Here is a 17762-nt window from a genome sequence, read left to right as displayed (position 1 = left end):
CAGAAAACAAAATGTATCTGTCACCAGCCTCAGGGGTGAAAACTCCTCACATTCTCCCCTTAGTTTATAATACGCATCTGATTCTAATAACTGTCTCCTTATTGCTTTGTGGCTTCCTGGTGTGGCTGGGTAATTTTGCAAGATAACTATTCTCATATATCTCTCCCCATGTTTCCAGAAAGGAGCAAGTCATTTTTGTATTTTTATGCCTTGGTGTTTCCTGCAGTGCAGAAAGCAGAAACACTTTTGCCTTTTCTTGTCCGTTGGGAAAGTCCAAGTTCTCCTAAAACTGTGCACTAGATCCTCATTATGGGGAGGGTGAGCTGAGAGTCATAAGACATATGCAGGCCAGAAGGAAATGCAGTCAGCTGGGCCCTGAGCTCACCTTAGGAAAGCAGCAGGCTATGAGGGGGTAGACGCTCGATGGACCCATGGAGCTGCAACCTGGGCACAGAGGGCCGCAGTCATGGCAAAAATGTGCATTTTTATAAACATTATCTCGGGATCCCTGGGTGGCTCAGTGGTTTGGCGCCTGCCTTTGGCCCAAGGCGTGATCCTGGAGACCTGGGATAGAGTCCCACATAGGGCTCCCTACAGGGAGCCTGCTTCTCCCTCTGCCTGTGTCTCTGCCTCTCTCTCTCTCCCTCTGTGTCTCTAATAAATAAATAAAAATCTTTTAAAATAAAATAAACATTATCTCTTTTTTTTTTGCCATTAATTCACTCCCCATGGGAGACTCCTGTGCCTGACTGTTCAGTGTGATGTCCCTCTGTTAAGCCACCAGAAGTCCTAGAGTGGTTTCTGATCTTTCTCTGTCTGCTCAGTTCTATAGGTAGGAGTCTGGGAGCCCCAGAAGGCAATGATAACTGGGCTGGCAGAGGAACAGGAGATGGAGAGAGGTGGCATTTGGTTGGCTGGTGGTGAATTGTGGAAAAACTGAGAGACCTCTCTGTTGGTGAGGGTGTGGCGAGGGGACTCTCTTCACAGATCATAGCAGAAAGGGGTTGGCCTGCTGCCAGCTCCAGGTGTTCCTTGTTCTTGAGATAAAGATACTGTCTGGGGATTGACTGTTTCTAACAACAGATGGGGAGCTGAGGGGATCATAATAACTCTTGTCACAGCAACATCTAACATCTAATGACCAGTTATTCTGTGTTGTATATACTCTGCTCTGTCTTTGATATTCGGGAACTTATTTGGGTTACCATGCAATGGCTGCCGGATGGGGATGCTCTTATTACCGACATGGCCAAATATCTTTATTAGGAAAACTTCTAAATGTACACAATATTGCAGACTCCAAGGAACTCTTCAATGTATACAGCTGGTGTCAAGTGGTAATTCATACAGCACATCAGTATATTTTCTTGGCATATTATAAGGAGTAGGGAGGAGGCCAGAATAGTCAGAGAAGGAGGAGCAGAGGGTAGGAGAAGGTCAGGGGCAATGGGTATGAGGAAACTCAGAAGCCTTTGGGACAGGGATCAAAATTTGAATTCTGGCTTTTTGGTTTTTGTTTGTTTGTTTGTTTGTTTTAAGATCTTGTCTTGACAGAGAGAGAGAGAGAGAGAGAGAGAGAGAGAGAGCACAAGTGGGAGTGGGGGCCAGAGGAAGAAGCAGGCTCCTTGCTGCTGAGCAGGGAGCATAATGTGGGGCTTGATCCCAGGACCCTGGGATCATGACTGAGTGGAATGCAGACACTTAGCCAACTGAGCCACCCAGGCACCCCCAAATTCTATTTTAAATATGATAGGAAACCACAAAAGGATTTATTCAGTTTGGGATCATAGAAGAAGAGGAAGTTGGGGATGAAGGAGGAATTGTGAAGACCGTTTTGGTGTTGTGTGAGTTCCAAAACGGAAGGGCTGGCAGGTTGCTTCTCTGTTCACTGAAGTCTAGAGATGGGACTTTAAGGTGCCCACTGACTTCAAGGACTTAATGTATGCCCCCTAGGACATGGTGGATTGCTCTCTGACTTGCAGCTAGAAAACGTAAAAGCAAGTTTTTGTGTAGGTACTTGTACGGTGGACCACGGAAGAAAAGGCTACACTGAGCACCCTGCAGCCACAAGTATTTCTAAGCAGAGATGGGAGGGTGGGGTGATCCCTCTAGACCAGACATGTGCCCATGAATAAAAACAGACACATGAGGCCAAGTCCTGGAAGACCATGCAAATGAGAGGACACTCAGCAGAGTCCAGCACAGCTGGCTGCCTGGGGCTGAGAAAGGACTTGGCCTCTTCCAGAATAAAGATTCATCTGCCCTCACCAAGGAAAGTCCAAGTGAGCTCTCTTGGCACCCAGAGTGAGGGCAAAACTAGCTACAGAATTTGCACGGCCCAGTGAAAAATAAAAATGTGGTGTCCTCCATTCAAAACCTATTAAGAAGTTCAAAATGATGACAGCAAAACATTAAACCAAGCTCAAAGCCCTTTTAAGTGCAGGTCACACACTCGTGAACCCAGCTTTGGGAACCATCCATGATAGGATATCAATGAACACCTTATTAGATCTTCACAAGGTGACAGTCATGTAAGAAGTTGTCCTCCCCCATTTTCCAAAGACCAAAGCCACAGGCAACACGTGGAAGGAGGAGGAATAAAGTCAGGTGCAGAGATGGCCATGTTCCCATCACAGCCATGTTTCCAACTTACAGAAGAACCGTGTGGTACAGGGTAAGTTTTGTTCTTAAATATCATGTTTGTAGTCTTGACACTTTATATAAAACTGGTGGGTTTTTAAAAAGATTTTTAATATTTATTTATTCATGAGAGACACAAAGAGAAAGAGGCAGAGACACAGGCAGAGGGAGAAGCAGGCTCCCTCTGGGGAGCCCGATGCAGGACTCGATCCCAGGACTCTGGGATCACGGCCCAAGCCAAAGGCAGATGCTCAACCACTGAGCCACCCAGCGGCCCCTACATAAAACTTTTTAAATTATAGCTTGCATTTTATGACCTGAAAGGATCCAGATACATATAGAGATTCACCTTCAATTTCATCTAGGGCACAGGGAAAAGTAACTCCACAGAATAAATGTATGAGGATTGGGTGGACCAAAAGTATAGAAATTTTACCACGGTCCCCATCCTGGACAGCCTTGAACTCTGACATTCAGGGGGATGTCCAGCCTCTTGGGGAGAGGGGTGTTGCTCTTTGGAATTGGCAAATGAGTCTGGGGTAAAGGTGTCCCCAAATTCCAAGATTTACTCTTCAAATTGCCATCCTCTCCTGGAACTTGGTTAGTTATTTCTCATTGATTTATCAGATCTTTGATGCTTGATGTTTTTAAAGTGTTTTTATACCTTGTCCAGCATCTTATGTTGTCTTCAGCAAGAAGGTTGATCTAAATCACCTAGTGTGGGCAGCCCGGGTGGCTCGGTGGTTTAACGCCACCTTCAGTCCAGGGTGTGATCCTGGAGACCTGGGGTCAAGTCCCGCGTCGGGCTCCCTGCATGGAGCCTGCTTCTCCCTCTGTCTCTGCCTCTCTCTCTCTCTCTCTCTCTCTCTCTGTCTCTATGAATAAAAAAATTTTAAAAATCTTAAGAAAAATAAATCACTTAGTGTGCTATTACTGTAAGCCAAGATCTGTTATCTGAATTTTAAAATCCTTAAACTATTAATTTGCCTGTCAAGAGGCTGAGAGTCTAAAACTGCTGTGACTGAAAAATGAAAAGCATGCAAGAGCGACAGAAGAGTTTAAACAAATTAAGGGGTGCCTGGGTGGCTCAGTCAGTTGAGTGTCTGCGTCTGGTTCAGGTCATGATCCTGGAGCCCCCAAATCCAACCCAGCATCAGGCTCCCTGCTCAATGGGGAGTCAGCTTCTCCCTCTACCCCTCACCCCTCTTGTGCTCTCTCTCACTTGAGCTCTCTCCCTCTCTCTCAAATAAATAAAATCTTAATAAAATAAAACAACAAATTTCTTAGAACATTACCTATACGTTGGCTACTGGCAAAGAGGTAATAAATTAATTCATGAATTTTTTTCTGAAGACTAATACTAATGATTAACATGGATCAAGAACATGTGTAAAATATTGCCTAAATTTTCTTATGCATGTTATCTTATTTTATTCTTGCAACAAACGGTTATATTAGGTGCTAATTCTTACAGCACACTTACAGATAAGAAAATTGAGTGAAGCACAGTGAAGTTAAGCAGCTTGCCCAGGACCACAAAGCTAGTGAAAAAGAGAACCAGGACTTGAATCCAAACTAAGTCTAGAGCTCATGTTCTTAAACATAATTCTAGAATGCCTTCATGCAGGGTCAGGACAAGTGTAATTCAGTAACAGAAGCAATTATGTTATATACTTTGTGAGCAAAATTTAAGAAGGTGCCACAGAAAACCTCTGCGATCAAGATCAGTAATATATCAGTGCGGTATTTTTTAAATCAGAATTAACGCAAAAAAAGATTCATGCTTAAAACCCTTACCTCCATATATACTGTTTGCTTTAGCTGAAAAACTCTTCGGCTCCCAGTGAAGCATTGAATTTTGAACAACAACAACAACAAAAAACTCCAGGAATGGAATTTCAATGGATATCACATTATTAGTGACCTGGGACTTCCACAGATTGCCCCTCTCCCAGGTCTTCCCAGATGGTCTGCTCCGAGGAGGGAGAGGTTCCTGTCTGAGGTGGCACCTGGGAAGGGGACTGTGTTTTGCAGCTTCTCACTCTTGGCAGCTTCCTACAGCAGTCACTGGAGGGGGCCTCAGCCCTTCTGCTCTGTTCCTCCACCTTTACCTTTGCAGTGGCCCAAGGAGGCCTCTTTTGGGTGAGGCCTCTTTGGGTGGTGCCCTTTACCCAGAGGAAGAACCAGAGGGGCCTTGCCAGTAGTGGGATTACCCTGAGGAAATGATGCCTCCCCACTGGGATACAGGGTAGCCAAGATTTTGGAATAAGGCAGTCCCAAGTTTAAATCCTAGTAGTGTTTTATGACCTTGTGTCATCTGGAAACCTCTATGTATCCAACTTTAATTTCCTTCTCTATTAAATGCACATTGTTCACGTAATCCCTTAACAAATGTGTCCTGAGCAGTGAACCGGGCCCTCTTCTAGGTGTTGGGGACACCACAGTGAACAAACAACAGGCAATAAAGCTTCCTGAGGTTTGAGGATATTGTAACCAAGGGGTGGGGTCCTAAAGTCTTAGCATAAATCCCAGCTTTTTCATGTCATGACTGTGAGACCTTGGGCAAATTACTTAACCCCACCTGAGTCTCTGTGACCTCCTCTTTCAAATACAGGCAAAATAGTACTGCCCTTCTAGTGATTGTGAGCATCCAATGAAGTAATGCATGTAAAATGCTCTGGGCAAGGCCAGGAGTATAAGTACTCAAACTTCAATAATGATTATTACTCCTTCCCATGGCCTATGTGGCCCCCCTGCCCCCTTCCCTTGCTCCTTAGCTCCAGGCTCCCTGGCCTGCTGCCATCCCAGCATGGCCAAACCAGACTTTGGGACTCTGCACTTGCTGTTCCCATTCCCCCTGCCTGGAACTCCCTTTTCATGGCTGGCTTCTTCAGATCTCTCTCGTCCATGTCTTCCTCCACAACGTTAGCTTCCTAGGTCTCTTCCTAGTTCTCTCTCTTGCTCTTTCTCCACACTCATGTGACTTCTTAGTGTAGAGGCCGAGAAAAATCAAGGCCATTCCACCTCAAGTTTAGCATTAGCACAAGTACAGCCATCTTAGGCCCCTGTGAATAAGAGCTGAACTTTATAGAAAAAACTGCAGAATGTCCTCAATGTCCTTGGCAAGTAATCCCATATCAGAAAGACAACAGAGCTCAGAATTGCCCTTGGCAGAGAATCCCTTATCAGAAAGACAACAGAGCCCACACCTGTGGTATAAAGTCCCATATTAGAATGAGAACAGAGCTCAATGCCCTTGAAAGCCCCACATCAGAATGTAAACAGAACTTGAGAAATTCCTCCACCCCTTCTGAAAAAAAAACCTATAGAAAAACCAGCTGTAACCCACTTCAGGGTCCAAGTCCCTGTTCCGCTGTGTCGGGTATACTTGGACCCAAGCTCGAGCTTGTAAATAAACCCTCGTGTGTTTGCATCGGTGTCAGTGCCTAGGTGGTTTCTCGGATTCGCAATCTTGGGCACAACATTTAGCTGTTATTACAATCTGATTTTTTAAATCATTGGCTTGCTTTTGCTTCATTTATTTGTTTTTGGCGTTCTCTCCCAGTGGTGTGTCAACTCTGTTTCAGCGGGGACTGGAGCTGGCAGGCCTGGACATAGGCCATGTACCCACCACATGCCCTGGAACCTCACTGAGTGTTCAGCCCATGGGTAATGTCTGACCTGGCGCAACACCTTTGAGGTCTATCTCTGAAGTCCCCTTTACTCTACCCCCACATCTTTGCTTATGCTAATCCCATGGCTCTTCTAGAAGTCTTTTCTGACCCTCTGGACTCCCTCATGGTACCCATCCAGGGCTGTCACTGTCTTGGGATGAGTCTGTCTTCCCCATGTACTGTGAGCCCCAGAAGGACAGGACCAAGGATGTCCTGGGCCCTGCTGCGCCCCCAGCACAGGGCAGGACATAGAAAGAGTGGTCAGTCGATAGGTATTAATCCAGCCAAGTGCAAGGTATTGTTGGAATCCATAATGAAAATTTAATGGTAAATTGAAGTGGCAGAGAGGCCGGCTTTGGAGAAATCTTAGAAGAAAAGGAGTATCGCACGAGTGGAAACCATCAGAGAAGAGACAGATCAGCAAACATTAGATGACAAAGAGCCTAGAGGCTACAGTGAGGGGTCTGAATGCCAGACTAAGGCCCTGGGGATCCCGGACAGGTATAAGCAGGAGAGGAACTGGTTCATATTGGTACTTCAGAAGATCCCACTGCCTGCCTTACTGGGGAGAGAAGGGAGGCACTGTTTGTTCCCAGGTGAGTGATGAGTAATTAAGGGGCCTAGACGAGCTGGAAGAGCAGGCTGAGGGATAGTGACACTCCAGAGTGAAGAGAATGGGGTACCTGTCTTCAGAGTAGCCAGGCCTGGTTAGACTCTTTAACTATGCCCCTATCACCTGCATAACAGTAGGCACGCATCTTTACCTCCTTTTCCTCCTCTGTAAAATGAAGTTAATAATAGCCTCTCTTTCCAGGATTTTGAGGATTAAAATTAAAAAGATACTAAACCCTTTGGCACACTCTAGATACCTGACAGCTCGTGTTTTTATGAATGGGCCTAATGTTTACCATCAGGACCCAGACACATATCAGTTTCTCCGAAGGCAGATGCTCCTTACTGGTCCATGCTCAAGGCAGCCCTGCACTGCACCCAATGCCCGCCAAGGGTAGCTCTGGTCCCATTCTCCTGGAGTCTCGGGCTCACCTTATGCTAAGGGATGTGTTCCTTCCCCACATCATCAGTGAGGTGGGCATAGATCCTGGAACCTTGAGACTGGGATAGGAATTTTTATTCAGTTGGCTCCAGGCGATTCAAGGTACCCATGCTGGAAATGCATGCACATGCAGACACAACTGTCCGACTCGTGGGTTCTGGCGTCTAGAACACTGCAGGCAGGTCTTCCTTCTCAACACATGCATAATGATAGTATTAACATCTAACCTATACCCTGTGGAGAATTGAATCCAAGGAGGATAATGGAAGAGACGAAGACCACCCACTCTGAGAGGGAAGTACCTCCAGATCAGCTACAGATTGTGGCCTCTGTCACACTGGCCATAGGGAAGCAAGAGGGATTCAGTTGTCATGTCCTCCACAATACCTAAGCAGCATCCCACCCCCCTCTCCAGCCAAGGCTGCTCCTCCTTGGGCAAATCCAGACTGAGGAGGGTGTCTCCACTTAAAAGAGATCTCCCAAGAATCTTTCCTCATTTGCACTCTAAGCACAAGCTCATCTGTGACAAACCCTCCCATTGGGGAAGGGGACAGTGAGCAACCTTCATCTTAACTTTAAAGTAATTCTGGGGGATGCCTGGGTGGCTCAGTGGTTGAGCGTCTGCCTTTGGCTCAGGGCGTGATCCTGGAGTCCCAGGATCAAGTCCCACATCAGGCTCTTTGCATGGAGCCTGCTTCTTCCTCGCCTGTGTCTCTGCCTCTCTCTCTCTTTCATAAATAAATAAAACCTTTAAAAAAATTAAAAAAATAAAAAGTAATTCTGGAAACCTAAGGCTGGGGCAGCATCGCTTGAAATAGACCGGGGATGAAGTTTAGATGGTGCCACAGGGAGTCAGAATTTGTCCCCACGTCTCATGTGTGGCTAGCACAACATGAGGTGAGCGCTCATCAGGGACAATGGAGGAGACAGAGCTGCTGTGGCCCAAGCAGCAGGACAGTAGGGCCCCAGCCTGGAGTTCTCTGGGAGCCACAGCCCACCTAGTCCCGTCTGGACTCACATGGGGCTCCACGTGAGCAGAGGCGAATGAGAATGCAGACAGCAAATGAGAGAGCCAGTGGGAGAAGAGAGGGGATGAGGTAGGGCTGACAGGGCAGCCAGAGGTCTCCCTCAAGGAGCCCACCCTGAGGGAGGGAAAGGTTAAGAGAGGACCCAGGATGGAATCAAGTCCTCTGGCTAGAGAGATAGTACGCACAGCACTCTTGGGGGAAACGGGTTTAAGATTCTAGGGAATGTGGTGATTTCCTGGGGAGGAGGAACAGGAGAAGTCTGAGGCAGCTTGGATGCAGTCAGCCCAGAAAGGGGGCTGAGCTGACACGTTAGTTATGCATATGACTGACCTTAAAATTTAGAGGATTAGGGTACTCATGGCTGGCCCAGAGGAAGAGCAGAAGAGTGTGAGACTCTTGATCTCTGGGGTCATGGGTTCAAGCCCCACACTGGGCGTAGAGATCACTAAAAAAATAAACTTGAAGCATTTAGATACAGGGGATCCCTAGGTGGTTCAGTGGTTTAGCACCTGCCTTTGGCCCAGGGTGTGATCATGGAATCCCAGGATGGAGTCCCACATCGGGCTCCTTGCATGGAGCCTGCTTCTCCCTCTGCCTGTGTCTCTGTCTCTCTCTCTCTCTCTCTCTCTCTCATGAATAAATAAATAAAATATTTAAAATAGTGATCTGATCTGAAGGCGCACCTGCACCCCAATGCTCATAGCAGCAATGTCCACAAGCCAAACTGAAAAGAGCTTAGATGTCCATCGACAGATGAATGGATAAAGATGTGGTATATATACAATGGAATACTACTCATCCATAAAAAAAGAAATCTTGCCATTTGCAATGATGTGGATGGAACTAGATGTATTATGGTAAGGGAAATAAGGCAATCAGAAAAAGACAAATATCATATGATTTCACTCATGTGGAATTTAAGAAACAAAACAGAGGATCATAGGGGAAGAGAGGAAAAAATGAAACAAGATGGAATCAGAGAGGGAAACAAACCATAAGGAGACTATTTATGATAGGAGACAAGCTAAGGGTTGCTGGAGGGGAAGAGGGGTGGCAGGATGGGGTAACTGGGTGATGGGCATTAAGGAGGACACACTGTGTAATGAGCACTGGGTGTTACATAAGATTAATGAATCACTGACCTCTCTCTGCAATTAAAATTACACTATATGTTAATTAATTGGATTTAAATAAAAAATTTAAAAACTTTTTTAATTTAGAGAATTAGTTTTGGAGTGGGAACCAAGATGTGTATGTCACTGGGCCCGAGCTGGGAAACTGAATTGGGGGAGGGGGGGGCTGAGCCTGGGAATGTGGAATGAGTGTTGTTATGAGGGAGTCTTCACTCCATTCAGTGCCCAGGTGGAAACTCTTGAGCACCTCAAGCTGGGTTAGGGCCAAGCTGCAGCCACGGGAAGCCTCGAGTAGACCAGGAAGCAGCAATGAGTCAGTTAGGAACACTTTGCTTTCAGGAGCTCACACCTCCTGAGCAGACCAGCCAGTCCCCTCCTAGAGAAACTATGTGCTAGTGATTCCTGAAGAATCTGAAGAGCTAGCTGAAGGGTGGCCTGATCTGAATGCCCAATCAGAAACTGGTGACAAAAGCTTGGGGCAGCTGCCTACAGAAATTCCAGACTTGATCACTCTCTCCTTCGCTGTCCTAGAGCCTCTTCAGAAGCGATGACACCACAAAGCTCCATCTTAGGTAAGGAGGACCCCGAATGCTAGCATCATCTCACCCCATCCCCAGTGCAGCTCCCAAATCTCAACATCATTCCCATCTCCTCCCCACCCCTGGTCGCCTCAGGAGCATCTCACCTCATCTTGCCTCACCGCTCCATTCTTAGACAATCCAGAAACCTTCTGTCTGGGAGCCAAGGCTGAGGACTCAGTCTTCCCTGAATGCCCCTCGCCTGGCAGGCTGCAGCTACACAGGGCCTGGCTGAGGAAACCAAAATCCACACCTTTAAATCCCCCTAACCTGGGGCTTCTTCCATACTCATCTGCCTTCCCTGAGGACCCCTTGACCACTTTCTCTACCCCATGTTACACCTTGCAATATGATTAATAAGAAATATTTATTTGGTCATTGAGATAACCAAAATCTATTTCCCATGGTATATCTGGTCTTTAGCATTCCTGAAAATGATTCAGAGCCATAAAGGTGAGATGGGTGCCTTAATAATGAAGGTGACTTTTGGACCCCACCCAAGCATGGGAGCTGGTAGCCAGGGGGACCAACCCTGTGCATGAAGGAGTGGAACTTTTATTCCCACCTTCCCTAGCTCCAGGGAGGGGAGAGGAGCTAGACACTGAATCGGCCAATGGCCAATGACTTTGTCAATCATGATTTTTCAATGAAGCCCCATGAAAACCCAAAGGGATTGGGTTTGGAGGGCTTCCAGATTGGTGAATCCATGGGCTCTGACGAGGGTGGCGCATCTGGAGGGGGATAGATGGTCCACAACCCCTCCCCAGACCTCACCCTATGTATCTTTTCATTTGGCTATTGATTCCTATCTTTTATCACATCCCTTAATAAACCAGTAAATGTAGGTAGATGTTCCCTTGAGTTTTGTGAGCCACTCTAGTAAACTGAAAGAACCTAAGGAGAAGGTTGCTGGAATCTCCAATCTGTAGCTGATGGGTCAGAAGCAGAGGTACTGGCCTGGGGCTTGTAACTAGCATCTGCGGGGTGCTATGGGGTATGGTCTTGTAGGACTAAGCCCTTAACCTGTTAGAATCTATCTCTGCACAGACAGTGTCAGAATAGAGTTGAATTAGCAGACACTGCTGATACCTTGGAACTTGTTTGGTGTTGTGTGTGCAGGAAGCCCCCCACATGTTGCAATTCGGTTTGGGAACTGTGCAAGAGCCCCCTTTTCTTTCTCCCACAGTTCCTGTCTGCATAGCACTCTTCTTCCTCCAGTGTTCACAAGTAGTAACAGGTAAGGACAAAGAATGAGGAGGGAGGAGGCTGCCCTTGGAAAGTGGGTATCTGTTCCTCCTTGGACTCACATCATCAGTGTCTCCACCAGATGCCCCCGTGGGCTCAGGGCTGTGGCTGTGCCAGCCTGCTCCCCGGTGTGGGGATCAGATCTACAACCCCCTGGAGCAGTGCTGTGACTATGACACTGTCCTGCCTCTGAACCGGACTCGTCTCTGTGGCCCCAACTGCACCTTCTGGCCCTGCATGGAGCTCTGCTGTCCTGACTCCTTCGGCTCCCAGAAGTTTGTCGTGAAGTTGAAGGTACTGGGTGACAAGTCCCAATGCTTCTCATCCCCTATCTCCACGAACTGCCCCAGGTAAAGGCCCCTAACTGCTCATGACTGAGGGAAGGAAGGAGGGATGAGGGACACAGAAGGTCATAAGAGGATGCCTTGTTCTGCTATTTAATTTTTTAAGTTTATTTATGCACTCTCTACACCCAGTGTGGAGCTTGAACTCCTGACCCCGAGATCAAGAGCCACACACTCTAATTACTGAGCCAACCAGACTGCCTCTCCTGCCCCAGCCCTGTCCTGTTGTTCTCTCTCTGCCCATTTCTGGAATCTTTCCATTCTTTTCCTTGTCGGTGTCTCATAATTTCCTAATTTTTCTTTCTCTGTGGCTGAAGGAAACCTTTCTAGATGAGCTCCTTATGAAAATGTGATGATGTTTTCCACATGCCAGCAGACACCCCAACCTATACCACTAGCCCCCCTCACCTCGGCAGGGTAGGTAGGAAAACAGAGAAGCTGATTGTGGGCTGGCCCTGTGCTGCCCATCTTGGGACATTCAGAGACTCCTTCACGACCTACATTGCCTTGTGCCTCAGTCCCTCATCTGTAAAACAGGGATGATACCATCTTCCTGAGCTGCTGAGGCATCGTAAGGAAGATGCTTGGGATTTGAGTTTTAGGGTATTAGTATTAATATAAGGATGAGATGAAAACCCTTTTCTAGAAAATTTTGCATGTGTATCTTGAAATGGAAAAAATAAATTAAAAAAAAAGAACAAATCAACCAAAGACCTGTGAAATTTAGAAAGCTGTTTTTTTTTTTACTGATGCAAAATATTTATTCCAAGTTAGTTATTTTTAGAAAGCTGTTTCTAGAAGATCTGATGGCTTCATGTTGCATGAATTTATAAAATCAAGACTTCTCTTTTCATTTTCTTACTGTCTTAATCCCCTCTGAAACTGAATAAAGTCAACCTCACTTAAAATGGAGTCAGGAGGGCAGCCTGGGTGGCTCAGCGGTTTAGCGCCTGCCTTCAGCCCAGGGCTTGATCCTGGAGACCCGGGATCAAGTCCTACATTGGGCTCCCTGCATGGAGCCTGCTTCTCCCTCTGCCTGTGTCTCTGCCTCTCTCTCTATGTCTATCACGAATAAATAAATAAAATCTTAAAAACAAAAAAGGGAGTCAGGAGGGGCACCTGGGTGACTCAGTCAGTTGATTATCTGCCTTCGGCTCAGGTCATGATCTCAGGGTCCTGGGATTGAATTGGGCATCCTGCTCAGCAGGGAGTCTGCTTCTCCCTCTTCCTCTGCTCCTCCCCCACTGTGCTCTCTCCCCCTCTTTCAAATAACTAAATAAAATCTTTTTTTAAAAAAATGGAGTCAGGAGCCCAGAAGGGGAAACTTTCATGTTATACCACACACAACCCTTCACAGAACTAACTGGGAGAAGCCTACATGACTACCTCAGCAAGAGGAAGTCTCTGTCCTGGCAAGAACCCAGCCAGTGAGACTGTCACAGTGCAGTCAATGAGAAGCCTCTGCACTGAGAACCCCCAGTTTACTCCAATGGGCCTCTCCTATATAACAGTCTTGCCCACCTCCCCACTTTCCTCTGTAAAGGATGAGTCTCCCCTTTGTTTTCTGGACTTGCCTGTGGTTTTGCCAGGGCTCATGTGTGTCAGATTCCAATTCTCTGTTCCCGAAAAAAAAATGGGTGGTGAGGGCGCTGGTAAAATAACTGATATTTTTATTTCTAACTTCAACTACCTACAAAATGAGATAAAATCACTATCTTGAAGAGACAGATGCCCACCCACGTTTGCTGTGGCATTATTCAGTGGCCAAGATATCCATATCCAACAACCTAAAAGCCCATTGACAGATGAACAGATAAAGAAAATGTGGTATACATCATAAATACAACGCACTACCATTCAACCATGAAAGAGGAAATCTTGCCATTTGTGACAACATCAATGAACCAGGAAGGCATTATGCTAAATGAAAGAAGCCAAGCAGAGAAAAACAAATAGCGTAGAATATCACTTATACGTAGAATATACAACAACAAAAAGCTGATTTCACAGAAACAAAGCAGAGATAGAATGGTGGGTGCCATGGGCTGGGAGGAGGCAGAAATGAAGATTGAGGTCAAAACCACACACTTTTCTAATATAACTTCTGAGAGGGGGGATCCCTGTCGAGTCCCACATCAGGCTCCCTTCATGGAGCCTGCTCCTCCCTCTGCCTGTGTCTCTGCCTCTCTCTGTCTCTCATGAATAAATAAAATCTTAAAAAAAAAAAAAAAGTTCTGAGGGGCACCTGGGTGGCTCAATTGGTTAAGCGTCTGGCTTCAGCTCAGGTCATAATCTTGGGGTCCAGGGATCGAGCCTCATCCTCTCCCTCTGCCTCTTGCCCCACTAATGCGCTCTCTCAAATCAATGAAATCTTAAAAAAAAAAAAAAAAAAGAGTAAGTTCTGAGGCTCTCACATACAGTACAGTGACGACAGTTAATAATATATACGGTATTATATACTTAAAAGTTGCTATGAGATCTTAAGCAGTCTGAAAACACACACACACAAAGGTCTTGTGTGAGGTGATGAATGTTATCTAGTAATCATCCCACTATAAATATATATTGTGAAAATTAGTAATGGCAAATCTCATTAAAATGAAGTGGGGAGAGCAGGCCAGGCGGCTCAGCGGTTTAGCGCCTCCTTCAGCCCAGTGTGTGATCCTGGAAACCCGGGATCAAGTCCCACGTCAGGCTCCCTGCATGGAGCCTCCTTCCTCTGCCTGTGTGCCTCTCTCTCTCTCTCTCTCTCTCTCTCTCTCTCTCTGTGTGTGTGTGTGCGCGCGTGTGTGTGCGTGCGCGCGCCTCTCATGAATAAATAAATAAAATTTAATTAAATAAATTAAATTAAGTGGGGAGGTCCCGGCAGGAGGAGTTCTCACGTCCCACCATTCACAGTCAATTGCACACCCAACAGGAAGAGAGAAACCTGACCTTGGATGAACTTTATCTTGCACGTGGATACCAGTTACCAGCAGAAGGAAGCTGCTTTCCTCATCCCTCCAGGCAACAGCTCCTCCAGTGAGAAACCACCACACTTGGAATTCCAGATGCCTGTAGTTTGACCACTGTTTGTTTGTCCGGGATTGCAGTTCTCTTTTATTCTCCCAATACATCCATCTCCTGCTGATAAAATAACTGGCCAAGTCTATTTTTAAAGCTAACAATGATGTAGAAAGTGTTGGGGTTCAGAGCTAAAGGCCAACAAAGAATTCTTGAGTCATCTTCAGTGCATAAAAGGTGGTTTAATTAAAGCATGGGGACAGGACCTGTAGGCAGAAAAGAGCTGCACTGGGTTGTGACGGGTGACTGATTATATACTTTCAAGTTGGAAGGGGGTTACCCACAGCACAAACCTCCCAGGCATTTTGCAAACAAGGTTTCCAGGACCCTGAGGAGGCTGGCTATTGTTAGGAAAAGGTCATTTATTAATGTTTAGTAAAAACTCAGTCATGAGACCCTCCAGATGTATACAGTTGGCCAATGCTTGGAGTATAAGCGCCAACATACATCTTGGTGGGGGGTGTGGGACAGAGACAAAGGAAGTTTCCAAAGGAATTTCTGTATGTTTAAAGGAGACTCACAGGATCCTGGGGAGTGTCAGGCTAAGACTGCCTTTTGCCCTTAGCATAGTGTCAACATCGAGGCAGCTGAGTCCCTGGAGGAAGATAGCTGCCTGTTTCAAGGACTTGTCAGGGGCTGTAGGCAGTAAGGAAATTCAATAATTTCTCTTCTGCCTTTGTTTCCCACATCAACAACACACAAAAAAAGTTAAATTTTGTAAGGTGACTAATGTGTTCATTATCTAGATCTCAGTAATAATCCCACAATGTATACGTGTATAAAATCATGCCATTGAATACTTTAAAACATACCAAATGAACATTTGTCAATCATCCCTCAATAAAGCTGAATAAGCATTTAAATGGGATCATTTTAATGAACAAAGCATGACTCATGGAATATAATTACAAAGTAGCTTTTGTTTTCACACCTCTTTTTACATTTTGTTTCCCCTTGTAATGCTAGGTGTTCCCCTGTCCCTGGATAAAAAAAAATCCCTGGAAATCTCCTGGTCACTTTTCTTTAATAAAATATTTTTATTTTTATTTTATTTTTATTTTTTTTTATTATTTATTTATGATAGTCATACAGAGAGAGAGAGAGGCAGAGACATAGGCAGAGGGAGAAGCAGGCTCCATGCACCGGGAGCCCGACGTGGGATTCGATCCCGGGTCTCCAGGATCGCGCCCTGGGCCAAAGGCAGGCGCCAAACCGCTGCGCCACCCAGGGATCCCACTTTAATAAAATATTAATAAATATCCTCCTCTGACCAATTTAAAATGGCCAGGGGCTCCTGGGTGGCTCTGCTGGTTAAGCTGCCGACTCTTGCTTTCCACTCAGGTTAGGATCTCAGGGTCATGACATCAAGCCCCCTGTTGGGCTCTGCACTGGGGTGTGGAACCTGATTGGATCCTCCCTTCCCTCTGCCCCTAACCACCCCCTAACAACCAACCCCCACAGGCTTTTTCTCTTAAAAAAAAAAAAAGGTTAAAAAACAAAGTAAAAGTAAAATGTCCAGAAGCATGTGTAAAAGTGAAAACAACCATCCTGACCACATTTCACTATCCCTCCTAGCTCTGGCCAGCAGGAAAAGAAGAAGCCTTAACCTGAGGAAGGAATGTTGGCACCTTTTACTTTTTGCTCTGTCACACCCTTTAATGAATCTTCCTTAGTTTCTGAACCTGCCGCTGAAGGAACTTTGGGAGGGATGACAGTAAAGCCTAGGGAGTTCCAAGGCAGGGGCAGTGAAGTTCCTCCTCCACCAGAACCATCCTGGTCATCTAGCACTGACACCCCGTGGGCTTTGCAAATATTTAAAGCTGCTTCTTTCCGTTCAGGGTGCATTTTGCCTCCTACACAGACACGTATCTGTCTCTCACCTGACCTTCCTTTGAGGAGGGCAAGCACCTCCGCTTGCTTATCTACATTCCTTATCAGCCTTGAAAAGCCAGCAACCAAAATCCAGCAGCAGCTAGGCTGGCGGGCATCCCGCAGGTGTCCGTGCAGCTGCAGCAGATGGGCCTCTGCCAGCCAGAGGTGCTGGCTCTTCCAACGCATGGGCTACCGCCTGAGGGACGCCAGGGCCTGGGCGGAGCAGACTCGGGCATGGGGGTACGAACCCCATGTGTGAGACCTGAGATCTCGGTCTAGATAAAGGGAGGCACGCGGATTTCCGCCTCGTGGAAGATGCACCTGTGTAACCTGCCCAGGTGCGGCCACGCGGGTCACGACTCTCCGGACTCCACTCCAGAAACGCGGAACTTGGGCTGCCTGACGCCCAAAAGGTGGCGGAGACCTGATGGGAGTCCCGGGCTCCCAAAAGGGGCTGTGAAGGGGGAGCGCAGCCCCAAGCAAGGGTGGTCCCAGCCACCGAACTCAGCAGCGTCCCAGGTTCCAGGAGGCCCGTGGTGACCCCCGAGTAGGCCCCCTCGGCGGAAACATGGCGGCCCCTCCGCCGCAGCAGCAGTGCGCATGTGCGAGCTCTACTGGGGGGCGCCTGCGCACTGCAGGGCTGTTCCACGCGGCCGTCTCAGGCTCCTCCTACCAGGCGGGAGGGCCGCTGGGGATGCTGGCTGGGAGGTCCCGGGAGTGAGCTGCGCACCCTTTGAGCGACAGTGTAAATGCAGTATATTATTATGCTTGGTGCACTTGAAATCCGCCCTTGATCCCATGATTGGATGATGTTATAACCCATATTAAAACTAAGTGACCGGGGGCGCCTCGGTGGCTCAGTCCGTTAAGCATCTGCCTTTGGCCCAGGTCATGATCCCAGGGTCCTGGGATCCAGACCCGCAAGGGGCTCATTGCTCGCTGGAGAGCCTGCTTCTCCCTCTCTCTCTGCCTGTCACTATCCCTGCTTGTGCTCTCTGAATGTCTCTCTGTGTCAAATAAATAAAATCTGAACAAAATAAATAAAATCTAAACAAACAGAAAACCTAAATGATAAAAAAAAAAAAAAAAAAGCACACCAATCCTTGAGGAGGTGAAAAGCCATTGATGCCT

The 17762-nt window shown here is 46.8% G+C and overlaps 1 protein-coding gene across 7 annotated transcripts; it reads left to right on the top strand.

The window, feature by feature from the left end:
- The first annotated feature begins 9957 nt into the window (after window positions 1-9957).
- Window positions 9958-15808, top strand: IGFL3 (IGF like family member 3). Of its 7 annotated transcripts, none has more exons than XM_026014135.2 (4): window positions 9958-10101; window positions 11294-11344; window positions 11435-11702; window positions 14614-15808. In XM_026014135.2, exons 1-4 carry the CDS (start codon window positions 10077-10079, stop codon window positions 14627-14629), a joined length of 360 nt encoding a protein of 119 aa, XP_025869920.1. In that variant the 5' UTR covers window positions 9958-10076; the 3' UTR covers window positions 14630-15808. The 7 variants fall into 7 exon arrangements, with proteins under 7 accessions (XP_025869920.1, XP_072611395.1, XP_072611404.1 ...); XM_072755294.1 differs by having other exon boundaries at window positions 9963-10101; window positions 11435-11646; XM_072755303.1 differs by having other exon boundaries at window positions 9963-10101; window positions 11423-11702.
- Window positions 15809-17762: the final 1954 nt, after the last annotated feature.

The sequence above is a fragment of the Vulpes vulpes genome, chromosome 1 (genome assembly GCF_048418805.1).
Source record: "Vulpes vulpes isolate BD-2025 chromosome 1, VulVul3, whole genome shotgun sequence".
NCBI classification, from domain to species: Eukaryota; Metazoa; Chordata; class Mammalia; order Carnivora; family Canidae; genus Vulpes; species Vulpes vulpes.
This window is presented reverse-complemented; position numbering and strand designations above follow the sequence as displayed.

Bases quoted from the DNA above. Each gene is read 5' to 3' on its own strand.
- IGFL3 (XM_072755287.1), top strand. From the start codon at position 10,077: ATGACACCACAAAGCTCCATCTTAG. The intron at 10,102-11,293 runs GTAAGGAGGACC...TTTCTCCCACAG, and splicing joins ACCACAAAGCTCCATCTTAG to TTCCTGTCTGCATAGCACTC. The intron at 11,345-11,422 runs GTAAGGACAAAG...TCACATCATCAG, and splicing joins GTGTTCACAAGTAGTAACAG to TGTCTCCACCAGATGCCCCC.